Source organism: Tachysurus vachellii, chromosome 7, assembly GCF_030014155.1.
Source record: "Tachysurus vachellii isolate PV-2020 chromosome 7, HZAU_Pvac_v1, whole genome shotgun sequence".
Taxonomy (NCBI): domain Eukaryota; kingdom Metazoa; phylum Chordata; class Actinopteri; order Siluriformes; family Bagridae; genus Tachysurus; species Tachysurus vachellii.
In genome coordinates this window covers 18,440,415-18,461,164 of record NC_083466.1, presented here as the reverse complement: position 1 = coordinate 18,461,164, position 20,750 = coordinate 18,440,415, and the positions used below count along the sequence as shown (strand labels likewise).

General features: G+C 39.2%; 1 protein-coding gene across 1 annotated transcript in view; it reads left to right on the top strand.

Moving 5' to 3' along the window:
* The first annotated feature begins 8,060 nt into the window (after positions 1-8,060).
* The window catches only part of dnah2 (dynein, axonemal, heavy chain 2), a 119,874-nt gene continuing 107,184 nt past the window's right edge, over positions 8,061-20,750 (top strand). Inside the window, exons 1-6 of the mRNA XM_060875481.1 lie at positions 8,061-8,168; positions 14,063-14,233; positions 14,562-14,790; positions 17,294-17,404; positions 17,520-17,758; positions 18,477-18,668. Of these exons, the coding sequence (XP_060731464.1) occupies positions 8,061-8,168; positions 14,063-14,233; positions 14,562-14,790; positions 17,294-17,404; positions 17,520-17,758; positions 18,477-18,668 (1,050 nt within the window). The remainder of the gene's footprint in view (positions 8,169-14,062; positions 14,234-14,561; positions 14,791-17,293; positions 17,405-17,519; positions 17,759-18,476; positions 18,669-20,750) is intronic.

The window sequence follows — 20,750 nt, the reverse complement described above, 5'->3', positions numbered from 1 at the left end:
ATTAGATGGGCTCTTAGAACTTTATCACCCTTAAAAATATCCATCAGTAAGCTTTAACATTTTTATTATTATTTCTTTCAATTGCTTTCAGATGCAGCTGTGCTTTTTGTCTAGAAGCGCACATGCTTTGAAATGACATTATTCTTTCTGAAAGCAAGAAGTGTTTGTTACTTTTGGATAATGGTTCCTCTCTAGGGGATTCTGAAAGTATAAATGTGTAATACATTTGTCCACGTCTAGAGGAAACATCAAGGATTCAGCCTGGAGGTAAGCCTGTTTCTCCCAGCCTGCTACAACATCCCTGTCTAGAATACTGCAGCAGTTCCCTAAACTAAATACATTAAGACATTGTGCATATTGAACATTATCCAGTTTGTCTTTACAAAGGCACAAACAATTTATATAAGCTATTAGTAATAATTTGGACCTAGTTAGCCATGGTAAGCATACAGAACATGGACAACATATTCACACAAGGTATAGCAGAGAGCTCCTGGGTGCAGGTGTGTGTGTGCGTGCGTGGGGGGAAATGAGGCGAAACACATTTGGGGGCTTATTCGGAGAGCCTGCGGCTGTGCAGTGAGTGTGCATCAGTTCTGCTCATTTCTGCATTAGCACCCTTGCTGACTCACCTTCCCATTCTATCCAAATCACACAGAGCCCTGCGCCTCCTCTCACCACACACGCACGCACACAAACACACACACGCACACACACACACACACACACACACACCTACAATCAGATCTAACCTCTTCCATCTACCACTGCACTGACTGATGTTACTTGATTGTATTCTAGTGTTTTCATTCTAAAGCCAATAATAACCGTCATAAACAAAGCATTTTACTCAAACTCATTAACCAGCTCTCACTTTTAGCAACTATCATATTTGGATTATATAGAATCAAATCAAAGCCTTTATTTTGTCACATATACATTGCAGCACATGATCAGCCACGATACAGCTTCCCTCTAGCAGAGAGAGTTAAGGGCCTTGCTCAAGGGCCCAACAGTAGTGGCTTGACTGTGCTGGGGCTTCAACCACAGTCTTCTAATCAACAACACAGATCCTTAACCACTTGAGCCAATTTAAAAGTGTGAGCATCGAGCATTTAAAAGTGTGTATCTGTCATACAATTTAAATGAAGTTTCATATGTTTATATTTTTATATGATTTACTTGTTTATTATAGACATAAATGCAATAAGCATCTGCTATACACGTCCCTGTGAGTTACCTGTGAGAAAAACTTGTGATTTCTTGTAGCTGGCATTTACAGAAAACTAGTTACCACCTTCTGACCATAAAGATTCAAGAATTTATCAACACACTGCCATAAATACAGTAACAGTCAAACTATGACAGACAAACTAAGGTAAGCAGGGTTTATAAAAGTATTCATGGGGGAAAAGGTTATGCTGCAAAAGATGGATGGAAAGACATAAAAAAAATAAAAATAAATCATTTCATTAAATCATTTATCGAATACCTCCCATGAACAGATGCATCCTACATACCTATTTTAAAATCTTAACATTTCAGTCTGTCATTTTAACCACTACTCTGTCCTCAGCTTTTAAAATCCTGAGTGCATATGCTAGAATTGTAGCAGACAGCTGACCCTTGAGAATATTCTCTCTAGCTCTCCATCACATTTTTAGTGTAAGTACCACTGCAATGACACACTGGATGCAATTTGTCGTGTTTTTTTTTTTTTTTTTTTTGCCTCGGTAAGGTGACGAGCAGAACTCCCGAGAGCTGGCCTCCTTGAGAGCAGAAGTTCATGACCGTACTCTAAAATCTTTTATTTAAAAAAGGGAGATTAAACATTAAATCTTCTAAGCCCTAAAGATGGAGTGGGTAAAGTAGTCTCAGATAATGTCACTCACACACTCAGCTAACACTCCTTTATGCATGAAATCTCCATTAATTACAGAGACACACACTCACACACATGGTTAAAATAACCTTTGGGCCTGGTTTTTACCTGCAGGTGAAATCTTCTTTGCCAGGTCAAAGGCATTTTTAAAACATTTCCATATGTAGTTTACTTAAAATACTAAAACAATATGATACAGTAAGAATTTATTGTGTTTATGTATTCCTTATAATGACAAAAAATCCCCTGCTTTGCCAAGGGAGATGCATTAAGTCAGGATGGAAAAATAATTTCATAGTCTTTGAAGCAGTTTGTCATTTTTAGAGCCTTCTGCTGCCTATCAAATTGAACCAGTAATGAAAACAATGATGGCTCTTCTCCTTTCTTTCCTCCCTGCCAACTCCAAATAAAATCACCTTATCTACGCCTTAGCTACCATATGCATATATGCTTTGTGAATTATATGAAGTCTTTAAAAATTCCCTAATGATCTCCTGTTCATGGCAATGTAGAAATAAGCTTAATGTACAAAATATTTAAGAAATAAAACATAACACTCTTCACTGAAGTTCCTGTTGCAGTAATATTTTGCACCGAGGTCAATGAACAGCAAAACCTATATACCTGATTGCCAGGCAACTTCTCATTAAATATACTGAGTGATATAGCAGGAGATTAGGAGTATCCTCTATGGATTAATTATAATTTAATTTAGGTCATAATTTCTGTCTTCCTCCATTAATAATGACAGATATGTATTTATTGACTCTGGGCTCTGCTCAAATGTAGCATTTATGGATATATTACGCACTCACAAGTCCCAAGTACACAAACCTCTACCCCTAGAACCTAGAGTTTGCATTAGCAAGGACCCTCAAGACATCTCTTATTGTGTTATAAGTCGGCTTCCACGAGCTTGTGTGCACTTATAAGAAACAAAATTTGCTCTTACCGATTTTTCAGAGAGATCAACAGATGCACAAGTATTTAAAAAATGTATTGTACTTGATTCAGCTTATACAGACTGTCTTACATACCTTAGAATTGCTACTAATTTTGTGCAGTTTTATCCCATTCACCAGAAATAAATTGCTCCATTTAAGAAAAAACTGAGTCACTGATATTTATTCTTGTTATATGTATATAACATATTATATTATATGTTATATATTATATTAATATATAACATTATTATATAATATTATATTATATTATATTATAAAATGTATATATATTATACATTTTTTGATCATAGTAGGCATATGTGACTGTGCTGGACACTAAATGATTTCAGACTAAGATGTGGGTGGAGTACAGGATTGTTGAAGAGTGTCAACTAACAAGAGGGCAGTGTAAACACAAACAAGCACTCTGGACTCTGGTATTCAAAATGACTTTTCTCAACCATGTAATACACTTGTCCTCAAGCCATGGTTCAAATCATTATTTTTTTAAATCATGTTCTACATTTCCCAGGTTATTTGTTCCAGTAAATATGGCAATTACACCTTTAAAGAATACTTGTAATTTATATAACTGGGGACCTTTTTTATAGACAGACAGACAGACAGACAGACAGACAGACAGACAGACAGATAGATAGATAGATAGATAGATAGATAGATAGATAGATAGATAGATAGATAGATAGATAGATAGATACTTTATTAATCCCAGAGGACATTCAAGCATCCAGAGTAATAAAATAATCACAAACACAGGTAACAAAACTACACCCCACACCACCCACCCAAACATAATATATAATGTATATATAATATTCATGATCTAAAAAATGTGAAATGTCCAGTGACAGCAAACAGACAATTAAATACAGATGTAACGTGAATACAGATGAATACAGATGTGTTCCTAAGGTTTATACATCCAGTAAAATCATTGCACTGTGTCACTGATACTGAAATAATAGCATTTAATAATCCTCTTGAACTACTATAATAAAAATTATTCCTATTATTCTAAATTGGCTGAGTTTTATGCAGCCCTTTAAATAAAGACCAAAGGCGGACGTGTAGTTAATTAAACCCTAAAATTAACGAGAAATTCAAAGTTCCAAAATAAAATGATATCTGTGAATAAAAATCGTTCATTATTTTCATTTGTTTGTTTAAGGTTTTTTTTTTTCTATTCCTTATACTTTGAACGCCTATAAGAAATGGTGTCTAATGACAACAGTCCCTCTGTTCCCGGATGAGGCGTAGCCATAGCAACGTGTCCACGCGCACCAACTTTAGAGCAGAGAGCCAGGCGTTAGTGCTACCTGACTCAAAACTCTTCAAACGATTACTTCTGTATTTTATGAAACATTTCTTAAGCAAACAAGTTGTAGAGTCTAACAAGAAAGAACGGAAAGAAACGCTGAAGGAGATTGACACGTTTTACATTTTGAAAGGTAAGACAATTTGCACTATAACGGTAGTGCTAAGCGTGCTAGCCGCATAATGCTAACATTAATGACTAAATATATGTTAGCTAACTAGCTAATTCTTCATTTCATTTTATATTGTCACAACATACTGTACCCCGACAGAGCAAAGCTATAGTTCTTCAAAACAAACATTTACACCAATTTATATACAAATATTCAAATAATATTTTATATTTATTAATATTAAAATAATAACATCTTTTCAGGGTAATTACTTATACCAGGTGTTAACAAAACTCTTTTATTTCAAAATCAATTCTAAGGACTCACCCCTGAAAGATTTGATGCATGCTCTATATAATATTTTATATATTAGAGCCACACAGACTTCTTTTCCTGAACCTTCCACAAAATGATCACATCACATCCAGGTCAACGTTAGTTATATGTGACCGGTCAAAAAAAAGGCTAATAGCTGTAACTGATAGACGGTACATTTAGTCTGATAGCTCAATCGGATTGAAAACACTTTGCGTATACACCTGAGTCAAATCCGTTTGAATGAAATAACAGATCGAAAGAGTAATCTGAATAATCAGATTGTAAGAGATGATGCAGATCAGGAATAATAAGGTCGGTAAGAAAAAAACTTTACGTTTATTCTTAAAAGTACCTTGAGCACATGTGCAGTGAAGTGGTGTGAATGTGACCACAAACACTATTTTCTTTGAAATATTTGTATTGCACGTTTAAATGCATATTTAAATTAGTCCTGTGTTTAGGTTAGATATAAACAGTGCTTTTAAGAATCCGCAAGTTGGATTGAATTCATTCACATTGACAAAAATCAGAATCAGAATCAGAATCTTTATTGCCTATATAGGAGCTTGGAGCTACATTGAGAATGTCTGCATGTACACACAGCTTATGATAATAGTGGCTTGTGATTTCTGTCATCGTAACTACACTAAAAGGTCTCATACACTCTGACTATGCTTCACCCTGCATTATGGAATCACTAAACTATTCTGTACTACATGATATTTAAATTCATCAATATGAAATCCTTTGGATGGACCAAAACATTTTATTTATACATAATTTATTAATCAGCTTTACAAATCTAGTGAAAGTTCCAAAACACATTTGATGTCAGAATTTTCCTTTTTTTATTATGTGGACACATTGTATTGTGTCCACTTGTTGTGTTTCAGTATGTATCTGACATCACCTGCCAGTTTTGTGGGTTTCCAGCAATATTGGTTATACTGTCAAGCCTTGCTGTTAATGAAGTAATGGGCCCATAGCTTATACTTTGCTAATAAACTCCCATTAGTTATTATTGCAATTCACTTTGCAACAAAGGGATTAATTTTGGGGTGTAAATAGTGTATACAGTTTGGAAGTGGCTGATTTGAAGGAAACATTAGACCCCTTATATCTTTAGACAGAATTGCTTTATTAAACCCAACAAGAGCACAACTGGTGAGAAAGCGTGCAAATAAATCATTCCTTTTGACAAACACACAAAATGTGATTTTGACAGGATGAGTATAGTTTTTACCAACTAGTTTGAGGTCCTGACAATTTAATTAAGAAATGCCATCCAGCAACTAAATGTAACCACTCTGCATGTGTTTTTGTGCCATTGGCAAGGTTTTTTTTTTGGAATTGGTTTTGAAGTGACATCTGGTTGCTTTTGTCAGATTTGGCAACTCTGCTGATGAAAATGTGTTAGGAGGTGGTAGTTAAGACACATGATACACATGAAAACACCAGACAGACATTAATCTCAAGTTTCAACAGGCTGGCTGTGATTTTAGGCCTATCTTGATCTCTTAATGTCAGTATTATTTTTTAGTTTACAGATGCTGTATATTTCCTACTGTAAAATGGTCTGGTAATTTTTCCCAACCAAATCGAGCCAATTCCAGTTATTGGTCAGAATTAAAAAACAGATATAGTGCGATTTAAGCATGCAGGCACAAATCTAACCTGTATGTTCTGCCATTGCATCAAGACATGTTAGTGATGATATAAGAATAAATCAAACTTATAATCTGAGATGTACAATTTACCCCTTAGCCCACATGAAGTGAATCCCAACTTAGACACAATCCTACAACAAGCGATTGTAATAAAGGTCAAAGCAATCACTTTGGTGAATGTGGTATTTAGACCATTCAAACGACATTGTGGGAGTTTATAACAACCCTAAATAAAGGTTGTTTCATATTCCTGAAGTAAAATGCATGTGATCATTTAGACATGACGTTTTCTCACAACCCTAAACTGATCGACTAGGTCTAAATTTCAGTAGATATAAAATATTTGTTCCTACACAGCAAACGGTGTTTTACATTAAAGTACCTGACAGATACTATTGTTGTAGACAAGAACATTAGTGTTTGGCTAGCTAAGCAGATATCGTCAGCAAGAAGAACTCAAAGTGATTTACAGAATTTTCTTGCATTTTATTACCTCACTGCTGAGTCTAGCTCTGACGGTGCTGGAGCATTGATCAGTCAATTAACATGATGTAGTGAGAGCAATATAAAGTTACTGTGAGCGTTCAGAAGCAATGCATTTCAAAGCCTTTGTGGCTTATATTGGCAAGACTTTGTCTACAATAATCCTCCACTGTCAACAATGTTGGTTTTGTCACTCGGGTACTTGCTTCATCTCAGTCAAGACTCCGGGCTTCACAGGCTCATATTAATGTTATTGATCAATGTCAGCTTCTCCGCCTCTCAATTCTGATCTAAGGGGAGTTTGACTTTCTGCCTTCAGCAGCTTATAGACTTATAGTAAATGTTTTTTTCATTACAGTCTCTGTCTTTCTCTACCTTGAGCTTTGACTGCAATAACTCGTCTGCTTTATTACATACAGTTTTCAAAAATGTGACAACTGGCAAACTGAATGAATCAAAGCCTCAGTAATCAAAATTATTCTACTAGTGTTGACAACTGAATGTAGACATGGAGGGGTGACTGTGTGACATCATATGAACCAGATATATTCCCTGTTTACTTTTTGATGTTTTTTACACTTTTGCTACTAATGTATGAATTTAGCACTGTGGTCTCAGAGCGAACCCTCTACCCTGCTCTTAAACATTGCTCCTGGTTTTGAAGGTTAATACATTTGTCTTGATATGATATTTTTTTCTGTCTTGCTGGTTGATTGCTTGCAATTATTGTTTGTGCTTAATTATTTTGTAATTTGCTCAGACAAGACATGACCGGAATAACAAGAAAATGTTATATTTTTTGTTAGACTATACAAAGACGAGCACTGTGTAATCCAAATGAAGTCTCAGTGATGAATTCAATCCATAAAATCAATTCCGATCCTAATGCGGAAGAATCCCTGTTGAGACTGACCTCATGTTCAGGTCATTCAATTAGACATGTTTTACCATAAATCTAAGGGTGGGCGATATGGCAAAAATATGATATCACCACAGTCTGAATTTGTCTGTCGGAACGCTTTCTTTCTTATATTTATGCTTCTTCTCAACTAGTAATAATGACAAACACACCAAGACAAACTCCTTACATGTAGACCCTACAGTACCTGGCAATAATCCTGATTCTGATTCTGATTCTAGATTCCATTGCAGCTTTTATATTGATTATAATAGAGACTAACCTATTGAATACTGACTTTCAATAGGACACTGTGAGTGATTAAATATGATGAAAATATAATTGAAAAAATAAATATAATGATTTACAATCCTTGGCTTATTCCAATTCTTTATTTTGCCACAGCAGCATTATCTCACTATGGCTGAGCCCGAGACACCTCTCACAGGACATTCATCTTCTCCACCATCCCCAGATGAGTCTGTACTGAAGTGTTCAGACACACAACCTGCTTACACCAAAGACCTGGTAATTCACTTATTTATGCTAAATTAGAGGCTTTTAAACACAGTCACTGATGAATTACCTCACACTCATTGTGATTCTTATCTGATTGTAATCTGCAATTCACAATTTCTCTTGCCTGAGGCTTTCAAGCTTGACAGCGTTGCATACTAATCAGTGCTTTTTTATTTGTGTTACTAAGGCTTTTTGGTTATGTGAGAGAATTGTTGATTCATTGCCTCGCAAACACTGTAGCCTGTAAGGCTCTGCTGGACCATCTTCATTTACTATGCCTCATTGATCACACAAATTCAGCAAATGCTCACAGGTCGGCCAATGAAAATATCACTTATCTCTCACCAGCTGCTCTCAGTCAGAATCGAAATAGGAAAATCCATTGTGCAATTGTAATCTATACACATAAATGTGTGCAATACCCCTTTTATCACTTAAACTGGAAAAGGAACCCCTGTTTACTATAGTGCCTGAGGAATGCCTGAGAAGCAGCAAAGGAAGAATAACCTAAAATGCATAGGGTGATAGGGAGGGAATGGGTCAGTGAACCTGCTGCTACTCCGTCCTTGGCATCATTGACATTAATAGAATTAATTATAGCCCTCTGGCTGGAAAAAGGGCAATGGCATTTACATGGAGTGATTCTGCAGCCCCTGCTGAGAGACCCTGTAGAAGTAGAAGCTGGCAACCAGAGAGGACTGGATTATATTATACTGCCATTCATTAATACTGAACACTCATGGACAAAGGTCAACCCTGTCAAATAAAGTATGAATATTGTTACGTTTTTAAAAATAATATTTAAGCCTTAAGGAAGCTAAAGGAAACATACATGTGTTTTTAATCATGTAAGCATATCCAAAGTATTTCTTTGGGTATTAGTAAAGAGATAACTATTCATCCTTACTTCTGCCTTGATAAAAGCCCTAGTTCTAGCTGAAGAAAAACAGCCCTAAAACATGATATTTTCAAGATGGCGGCGCGGCAGTAGCACGCAACGGCCACTCCTGATTCAATATGGTGCTATTTACGTTTTTTAAGGTTTTATTCACATTTTTTAGCCCGACTATTTCCAGTACATGGACACCAGAGACAGCAGTGTTCATGTATACAATCGCCAGGAACTAATAAATTACAGAAATTGTGCAACAACCAACCTGCACAATGATGTACTGGAAAGGCTTTGTGACCTCGGCTTGCTGCGGAGACCAGGCCTCCGGTCCTCGGAGTCACCTGAAAGTGGTGAGCAAGGAAATGGAAGCGCGATAAGCTGGCGGGTGTCCGTGCTATAGGCTAAAAACAAACTCTTGCCGGCCGGCTCTCCCATCCATTCTTCTCTCCAAAGTTTGCTCCCTGGACAATAAACTGGATTACATCCGACTCGAACGCTCTTCATGGCGAGAGTTTAGAAACTGCTGCATCTTTGTTTTCACGGAGACGTGGCTCAGCATCAGAGTTCCAGACGCCGCCATTCAGCTGGACGGGCTAACTTCATTTAGAGCTAACAGAAATGCAGCTCTGTGCGGTACGACTTTCGGTGGTGGTGTGTGTGTTCTACAGAATGTTCACCCTGACGGACTGTTCATCATCGCCAGAGATTTCAATCATGCAAATCTCAAGTCAGTGCTCCCTAAATTCCATCAGCATGTGGACTTTGCTACGAGGGGTGAAAACACGCTGGATCTTGTTTCCACAAACATCCCGTATTGTGCGAAGCCCCGCCCCCTGTCGTGTGAAGCCCAGCCCACACCTAGGCTACTCAGACCACATCTCGGTTATGCTAATTCCAACATACAGACCACTCGTCAGATGCTCTAAACCAGTTCTGAAGCAGGTGAAGAGCCACCTCTGCTTTGAGTGCACTGACTGGAACATCTTCAGGGAGTCTGCAACCAAGAGCAACACCATCAACCTGGATTGGAGGAGTACACGGCATCAGTGACCAGCTACATCGGCAAGTGCATTGATGACGTGACCGTCTCCAAGACCATCACCTCACCAACCAGGAGCCGTGGATGACTGCTAAAGTGCATGCGCTGCTGAAGACTAGAGACCTAGCCTTGCTCAAGGGCACCTCCGTCGTGGCCGGCCCGAGACTTGAACCCACAACCTTAGGGTTAGAAGTCAGACTCTCTAACCATTAGGCCACGACTTCCCCCATATGTATATCTGGGGAAGTGTCCTACCTCAATGACCGTTGTCCCGTCGCACTCACACCCATCGTTATTAAGTGCTTCGAGAAGCTCGTCATGAGGCACATCAAGAAACAATTACCACTGTAATAGAACATACTGTGAATAACAAAAATGACCATTGAAAATTCAGTACCACTACACTCACATACCCGAAACTAGGAACAGCAAAAAAGTAACAAAGGGCAACTGAGCTGTTTCCAGTTGCAGGCTGCAGGCGTGTGGAAATAACGGAGACTAACAGCGGGACAAGCAGTGCAACGACAAGACCGTTGCACTGCTTGTACAACGACAAGACCGTTGCACTGCTTGTACAACGACAAGACCGTTGCACTGCTTGTACAACGACAAGACCGTTGCACTGCTTGTACAACGACAAGACCGTTGCACTGCTTGTGCTACGACAAGATTAGAGGAAGTCTTACACAGTGGAAAACACACACACACGTACTCACAAACCTTTTGTCTACCTCCATGTATAAATAGACCATTACCTCACATCCAACTCTACTCACTCTGTTCAGACTTAGGTCAAGACAGTTTGACTTCACACTTGCAAGTGTATTGAATAAAGAAGTTTGATATTCCACAGGACTCTGTGTTGTGTTCTTCTTTGCAACTTAGGAAAGTTCACTTGAACTATTATCTCTGATTAATAGAATAGAACTTCCACCACACCACCCTCACTGGACCCCCTACAGTTTGCGTATCGTCCAAACCACTCCACGTATGATGCCATTGCCACAGCCCTTAATTTAGCCCCCACCCACCTGGAAAATAAAGACACATATGTATGAATGCTGTTCATAGACTTTAGTTCAGCATTCAATACTATCATTCCTCAGCACCTGATTGGGACGCTGAGCCTGCTGGGACTAAACACCTCCCTCTGCAACTGGATCCTAGACTTCCTGACTGGGAGACCTCAGTCAGTCCGGATCGGGAACATCATCTCCAGCACCACCACACTGAGCACTGGAGCCCCCAAGGGCTGCGTGCTCAGTCCACTGCTGTTCACTCTGCTGACTCACGACTGTGCAGCAATGCAGAGATCGAACCATATTATCAAGTTTGCTGATGACATGACCGTGGTGGGTCTCATCAGCAAGAACGAGAGAGGAGGTGCAACAGCTAACTGCCTGGTGTAGAGCCAATAACCTTTCTCTGAATGTTGCTAAAACCAAAGAGATGGTTGTTGACTTCCGGAGAGCACAGAGCGACCACTCTCCGCTGAACATCGATGGATCATCTGTAGAGATCGTCAGGAGCACTAAATTTCTTGGTGTTTATCTAGCAGAGAACTTCACCTGGTCACTCAACACCAGCTCCATCACCAAGAAAGCCCAGCAGCATCTCTACTTCTTACGAAGGCTGAGAAAGGCACATTTCCTTCCCCCATCCTGACTACTTTTTACAGAGGGACCATTGAGAGCATTCTGAGCAGCTGCATCACTGTCTGGTTTGGGAACTGCACTATTTTGGATTGCAAGACCCTGCAGTGGATAAAATCATTGTAGTCTCTCTTCCCTCTATCATGGACACTTACACCACACGCTGCATCCACAAAGCCAACAGCATTGTGGATGACCCCACACACTCTTCACCCTACTGCCGTCTGGAAAAAGGTACTGAAGCATTTGGGCCCTCACGACCAGACTGTGTAACAGTTTCTTCCCACAAGCCATCAGACTCCTTAATAACTAAACTGTACTGAGCACATCACACACATGCACATCAACTGTATGGACTGCACAGACCTACACTAAATACACACACTTCTAATATATATCCATCAACCTGTATACATGCTGTTTTTTGCACACTGCTGATTGATTGCTGTTTTGCACAAACCTGTACAATATCTCAGGTAACTGCTGCTATAACACTGTGTGATTCCAGTATTTCTGCACACATAATGTTGTCTGAACATACAGTATTTACACTGGTTGGTGCTGTTTCTGTTTATTGTCTTTTGTGTATTGTCTTGTAAGTTTTTGTTTGCACTTTTTGTCCCACACTGTCTTGTCTGTCTTGTTTGTCTTGTCTTGCAGTTTGCACCAGGTTGCACAGTTGCACTTTAGGTGGCTAGGACAACTTACTAAGTATGGGCCAGCAGCTTTACATACGTCAGTCCAGCTCAGAGCAGCACAGACTTCTGTGGTGGAGAGTGTGAGGGGCTGGTGGTTCGTAGGGGGTTTGGTCTTAGCAGCTGTCTCCTGGTTATCTTGTTCAAAGTGAGCATAAATCTCATTTAGCTTATTGAGGAAGGAGACATAAATGGATGAGGGGGCAGAGTAGGTGGGCTTGTAGTCACTGAAGGTCTGGATGCCCTTCCCCATATGCTGGGGGTTGGAGTTGGAGAACTGATCTTGGATCCTTAGCTTCTAGCATTGCACAGCCCTTTTGATACCCCTTCTCAGGTCAGCCCTGGATGCACTATAGGCCTGTGCATCTCCCAGTTTAAACGTAGCCTCCATGGCATCTGATTAGGGTACATAGTGAAATGTTTCTGGGTGGTAAAACTGTTAATGATGGCATTAATGTGATCCAGAATAGAGGAGATGTATTATACAATTTCTGTATAGGAGTAATAGGTAGCCTAAGAAGCACATATACTCCAATCCATGTGTTGAAACCGGTCCAGCAGTACAATGCATGTCTCATCTGACCATACTTTGATTGCTGTCACTGAGGGCCCAACACATTTAATGAATGGAGTGTATTTGGGAAGTAGGATTAATGGGAGATGGTTGAAGGGTAAAAAGGACTTTGTCATTGAGCAATATATGTACAATGGAACATTGCAAAGGCCATCAACAACAAATAGAGAAAATGGACCACCACAGTCACATCACCAACAGCAGGATGTCTACTCTAAAATTTGTCAAAAGAAAAAACTTACCAGGGAGTCTGCCAAGAGACATAGGGCAAAGTTAAAGAAGATGCAGGAATATGTGGTATGCACATGTGATGGACAGCTATCTGAGAATTTGACTAACATTTTACTGTCTCTATCCCAAGCAATTGTGCAAACTTGCTTCAAAACCACTGTGCCGGTGCCTAAGCACTCTAAGCCAGCATGTCTGAATGACTACCACCCTGTAGCACTTATGCCCATAATCATGAAGTGCTTTGAGCATTTAGTCCTAGCACATCTGAAAGCCAGCTTCCACCCACACCGGACCCTCACCAATTTACCACCATTGGCAAAAAAATACAAGAGTACTGAGGATGCTGTCTCCATAGCGTTACACACCATACTAACTCACCTGGATAACAAGAACATATATACAAGAATGCTGTTTGTTGATTTCAGTTCAGCGTTCAATACAGTCATCCACTCCCAAGTCGGTCGCTAAACTTGGTGCCCTTGCTTCCTTTGCAATTGGACTTCCTGACCAACAGACCTCTGCATGTTAAGTTAAATAACATCATCTTCTCAACCATCATACTGAACACTGGCATAACCAAGGCTATGTGCTGAGCCCCTTTCTGTACTCTCCCTTCACCCATGACTGGGTGGTTAGGTGGATCTTCTGGTTAGATGCTAACTGCATGTGCAATGAAAATAAATTTTAATCTAATCTAATCTAATATATATATGTGTGTGTGTGTGTGTGTGTGTGTGTGTGTGTGTATACACTTATATTACAAATATATATATATCATTTATAATATCTCCTAATAGAATTTTCTTTTCTTTTCTTATAGAGGGAGCTGTTAAAAAGGCGAGTGGCACTGACAGGAGTATCAGAGGCTTCCTGGACAGATGAAAATAATAGAGCTTTGGACAAGTTCATTGCAGATGTTTCAATCAAGCTTCTCGTTATCTACCTCGACCCTTTCTCCGGCCTGTGTGTGCAGTACAACATGCCAAGCCAGGTACTGCTAGTTCTATTCTGGGATGCAGTGACATTTGGTGTTGGATCAGGGCAGCAGTCATACATCAACCGCTGACTGATGAAACTGCAAATTATTCATGACTTGAAAATCAGTTTTGTGTGTTTTTTTTAGTTTTGACAAAGGATTTTATGTTCTGTTGAATATGTAACATACTCTCCACTATGTTCAGTTCAGTGCATCTGGAATTTTAGTTTTTAAAGCTGTCACTCTTTTAGTTTTTTAAGAATTCCGGTTATCCATTAGAACTGGGAAATATGAAATATTACCTGTTTTAATTCTCCCTGTTACATCTCTCTCTTCCTCACAGGTGGTGGAGCAGCTGGCCTACTTCTTGCGCAAGGAGGGCTCTGTGATTACGGAGGAGACTTTTGAGAGCCATGTGCAGTTTGGCACAGTGCGGGGAAGTGGTATAGAAAGCCTGCTGAGGCTAATGAACGGGATTCATGCACCACTGGTCACTCACAGTACAGACTGGCCAGAGAGCATCAAGATCAATTATATAGCTCACATGCACCGCTTCATCACCTACCTCACAGGTACACAACACGACACAAGAAACAGCACTCTCTGAGTGGGAGTACTTCTCAAGATACTTCCATATAGCAGCAATGCACTACCATGACTTTTAACAGAAAGATTTATACCTTGGTCAGCATGGCCATAAATAACTTTTGATGGGAAGGATTCATCTGACTTAAAAGGATCAACCAAATTTCTATTTTTGTTGTTGTTTAGTTCAGCCGATTGTTGGAGCTTTTGATAATGAGACTAGTGAGGAAAAATGCAGACTGGAAATCATAGCTCCATCATGCTGAAACTAGAATACTGATTATAGCATTTTATATGCAGCAATTTTCTCATTGTTATGTATTCATTGATAAAAATGATCTACACGGAAAACTCATCCAGATTTTAATGCGCACTGATATATCTCTCCTGAAGAGCAGGCAGTTAGACTGTAGTCCATTGATCTTTCTTCACACTGACTTTACTGGACCTTTAGAATTGCTTTTCACATTGCAGTGTGAGGGCCACGTTTATCTCGCTTCCCAGAGTACAATGCTAATAATCATATTTCAGCCTTCACACAGCTGAAATCAGATTCCTTTTGTGTATGTTGATCTTAATCACTATGTGCAAGATAAACCCAGAGGTAGCTCTCTCACTCTAAACTGCTTTATGAATGCAGACCCAAGACTCCCTGCACTATCAGCCATTTATAGGTAATCACCCAACACGGTCCCATGTGATAGTTCAATTATCAGACCAATCATACCAATCAGCGCACCCACGTCACCTTTTACACAGCCTGCGTAAACACAAATCAGTACCCCACCAATCAGACACCATTCTTACTTGGGCAAAAAGTAGCGCTGCACTGCACCCTGTCTAATCAGAGAGCCATTCTGATCATTTTTTACAATTCTCCCTAATCTCTGTTCTCTCCCTTAAATACACTTCTGCAGCTCATGCTCAACTCGATACACCTGCAGTCCAAGTAACACATTTCAAAGCTACAGAAATGTAAAAAAAATAAAAAATAACCAAATCAGCCCAGGAGGATAAACATTGTGCAGGGAGTCTCTTTGATTTTACTAAAGCAATAACAATGAGGTCACAAAGTGGACTCCAATGACTGATAATGATGTATTCAGGTTGTTAAGCACAGTACTAAAAATGATTTAGTTTGAAAGCATATGGTCGATGTTGGCCCAAAGGTGTATTTATTTTACTCATCGTGCCTGATCCAAAAATAACGCTTTAGCACCATTCATCCTGAAGCAATTCATTGTATTGGATAGTATTTAGGGAAATATATAGTGAATAAAAAAGATATTGTAAACCCGCTCCCACACAAAGAAAAAGCACCACACTCTGCAGTTAGCCATAACTCATTCATTCTTCAGAGGCTCACATTTCCTATATATATATCTTTATATCTCTCTCTATATATATAATGTCTTTCTCATTGCCTTGTGAATGGACTGATTCAACTAAGTCTCTGCTCCATTTTTTCTTATTATTTCTCTTTTATTTCACTTGCCTTTTTTCTATATGTAACTCTGCCATTCTATAACTCTGTAACTCTATATGAATTCTGCCATTGTGTCCTTCTGCCTTGCCTTATTTAGTTTTCCTGTTCGAAACAATCCTCACAGAATGAGCGCTTCTCATAGTCACAGTGATATTCCAGACTTGTTTCCTTTAATATTTCTATCTCTATATATTAGTAAATGTTATGATTTCTCATTTCTTTTTTCCTCCCTCTCTCTCTCTCTCTCTCTCTCTCTCTCTCTCACCTTCAGATTTTCTTTTTCTTAATTGATCTTAATACCCCTTTTTTATTCGTACCCCTTATTAATTTTTTTTTACACTTATCTGTCATTTCACTCTCAGATGAAGGGCTCCTCAATGGGTCCTTGGCTGGTTAATAGTTCTAGCTTTCTAAAACAGTTCTACTTTTCTGAACGGCATACCCTCACCCTTTGTTATATTAATCTCTAATGGACAGTCCAAGGAGTCTATCTTTTTATTAGAGTACAATACTTTCAGTGATGTAGTTGCTAATGTGAAGAGGTAGAAAGGAACCGCTGAGAAAGAATGGAATGGTCTTGAAAATAGCAACAGTAAAGTGAGGAATGACAAGCCCTTATGTGACAACATATGCAAGCCACTCAAATAAAAATAACCTTTTCCATCTTATTTCTTGATATCATTACAGTTCCCCTGTTTGCAAACCTTATGTAACATTAAATTGATTTGCTCAGTAATGTGGTAAATGATGAGGTGTAATATGAATGGTAATGTAATAATGTGCAGCATTATTGGGCTGTATTGTACTGTCTTATTGCTCAGAGCAGTGTGTGCTCTCTTGGAGCCCATAAACTCGTTTCCACTCATCAATTACTGGGCTGTGATGCTCATCTGAGTCTTTTTTTGGGGTTTAGGCATTCCTGTACTTTCAAATAAAATGCATTTATCTTCTGTCATGGCTTTAATTCATAGGATTCAATTATTTTTATTTGCTTCTCTTCATAGATGCAAGGTTTAGGCTTGTGAGGAAAACAGTGCTTTATATTCCTCTGGAAGCCCTACAGCACAGCCCAGAGGTGGCTGCCAAAAACAAAGAGTTGGTGAAGAGGCTGGAGGGTAAGGACCAAACAACGGACATGCAAAGAAAGTGCACAGCTCATGTAAAAAGAATAAGCTTTCTCAAGATTGTTTTTCATTACACCCTTTTTGCTTCATGGTTTGTGCTTTTCAGTGGTGATTATCCACTGGACACGGCAGATAACGGAGGTGCTAAACATACAGGTTGCAGTCGATGCAGGTGACAGCTCTGGTCTTCTGGATGAGATCACTTTCTGGATGAACCGCTGCGATGATCTATCTGGCATCAGCCAGCAGCTCCAGAAACCAGGAGTCTGTCATATTCAAACCATACTGCAGCTCTCCATGTCCTCTTATTTGGAGCCATTCTGCAACCTAGCCAAAGAAATAGAGGTACTGAGTTCTTTTGTGTTTGTGCACGTGTGAACTGCTATAAATGCATTGTGCATGACACAAATTTATAGGCCTATCCTGTAACTTTGTATTATCCTTTGGAAAGGAGACTATATCACATTCAGCTATTATTATGACTTTGGTAATTCTGCTGATATAAATCCCTATAGGCAGTTATTTTGTTGCCTGCTTTAATAATGAATGAGGTTTTTTCTGGTGCTAAATCCCTAGCTTAATGCAGCATTGAGCCTCAGAGCTCTAGCAAGAGCAGGCATTTCATAAACTCTCCAAAGGCCAAGAAAAATCAATATTGTCAGACTAAAATAATGAGACATTCAAAGCTGATTGACCTTGCATTCCATGTAATTGCTGCTCTTAATGTTACGGCTGTAGGGAGAGAGTCAGCAGTATGCTGGATCAGAGCTCTGTGACGGTAGATAAGCTAAGGGTTTCCAAAATACTCCTGTGAATTGTAGCACTCAATTTAAATTAAGTATTGAACTGGGTGTAGTTGAAGTAAAATAAGGAAAAGGACTAAGTGCAGTGAATTAAGGTGTTGTCAGGCTGGTTACAGTGAACAGTGTTAACTGAACTAAATCAAATATGACATTGAATCAAATAAAATTAAGGCATGTTAAGCTGTTAAATAGAACAGAATTGACTCCAGTTACTGTTGATGTTTGAAATTGACGACTGAAATTTTGTCTTTTCCTAACAGAATGGCTTTCTACAGGCCCAGTCTAACCTGTCTTTCCTCTGCCTGCTGAGGGAGCCATGTGAGGAACTTTCCCAGCTCAAACCTCGCCAGATAGCACACAAAATGGGCCATATTCTCAACCTTATACGCTTCATCTGGGTGAACTCTCCCCACTACAACATCCCTGCGAGGATTACTGTTCTCTTAATTAAGGTACAACAAATTGCCACTGGTGTCTCCCTGCAGTTAAACTCCAGGTGCACCTTAGGTACATCACAATGAGCCAAGGATAGTGACCAATTACCCTTTAGTAAATGATCACTAGATCCTTTACCACATCTAAGCTTGTCAGCTCAGCTGCAGTATCTCCCTAAAAACACACAGACCTGCATAGTCATCAGCCCTCCATTTTACCAAATCCACCCCTCCTTCCTCTGTCGGTTTTTCTCACTTCTTAACACTTCAAAGCCTGCTGAGCTTCAGGCCTCTGCTCAATAGATAAGCCATCAGCTGTGGCTCTATAGCTCATGTAGCACGTGTGCTTTAGATCATTGGGTGAGCACCCTGCTTTTGTGTGGTACAGGCTTCCCAACACCATTTGCTCACAGCTTTGCTCGCTTTTCATTTCCTTCTGCACTTCCTCAAGAGTGAAGGGAAAAACGTTTAACCTCTCATAATTACACTCTGACCCTTCCGCCGCTGAGATCACACGCTCTCTTTGCTGTCACGTTTCTCTCTTTTTTCCTCCTTTTATTTCTTTCCTCTTTTTCATTCCCTTATTTGATAATATATCAAGGCAGGTTGGTCTGTCACAAAAACATTCAGTCTAATTGTTTCCTGTGTAAATCAGGCAGTAAAACTGTGCAGCATTCAAAGATCCACCTTTAACCATACTAAAGATTAAAAGTTTCACCATATGAAAAAAAATACAACGTTCTTCTCTTCCGATTAATACAATTTCGAGCAGATGTACTGAGTATGTCAAACTACTGGCAAATCTTGTCGTAGGATTGTTGTGTAGTCGGCTGTAGTGTTTTATTCGTCTGTTTTTGCAGGACATCCTTCCAGGTTCTTTTAAATGCATTTGCCAGACAAACATGACATATCACCATTTTGTTTTTGATCATTTGGAGCCCACATAATCTCAGTCTGTGATGCTTTACTTCAGACCATTTGATGTTTTAATGTAAATGATCTCATGGCCAGTCTACACCTTCATGTACCATGTACACATGTGCAGTGCACAGGTTTGTCAGTCTGCCTGGATTCAAACTGTGACAACACTCAGTTTTTTTTTTTTAGAGCAAGACTGAGTCCACAGAAAAATGATTGTGAGCTGCACAGCATCTTGTCTTTAAAGGTTATTCAAGATTTTTTTGAAGATGTAGTGGCACATAAACAAGAAAGTCTTACATGCTTGATGGGGGGTTTCCAGGTTGTTTCTTTGTAGCACCATTTTGGCTGTTTTGGTGGTTAGTTGTTAGTAAGATGGCTTTTCTCTTGAAAGAAGGTGGTACATGGCATGTCTCTAAACCTATGTGAATTTATTTGCTAACAGATAAATGGTTAGCAGCTTTTATCACTGAGCTTTAACTAACCTGTATTTGTAATGATATCAGTCTTAACTCAGTCTACTTTAACATTATTCCACGTAGTTTTGTTCCCTGAAGTAAAATATTGGTGTGTAGTATTTATTCCCAAACCGCTATGTCAATTATGTTTTTGAAACAGTCTTGTATTATTGCACCTCTGTTTCCAGGTATTCTTGCTGGAAAATTGAATATCTGTTAAGCAGAATGAATGCTGCCAGTGACTGATATAAATACCCTCTATGGAGATTGCGTATTGTTATTGTCTGGAATAATAGTGTAATCTTTCTCAAGTTGTTTTTTTTTTACCCGGTGGCATGAATGGACTTAAAGTACACAGTCTTCAAGGCACCATCGATGCTCAATGGCGTGAATCTTCCTACCTGGTTCACCACTAAAGTAAATTGTCCTTATATGTTGATTTTGGACTAGACCTCTACACGCGACACCCTTAATCATTGCATGAGAACAGTGAATCTGGTGTTAGATCAGCATACACGGGTAATATCTGTCAACGTGCTGGCCCATATATGCCACAATGCGTTTTACTGTTTTCATTGGCTGTGTCCAGTTGCATGTTAGCAGTGGTGTGTTTAATGGAAGTGAAACGGCCCTGGTTATTGCTGCATCAGTCCAGTGAGGTTTTAACCGTTCCTTTTCTCAGTTCAGAGCATGTCTCCTTGCAGCCAGTAAAAGTTATCTAAGA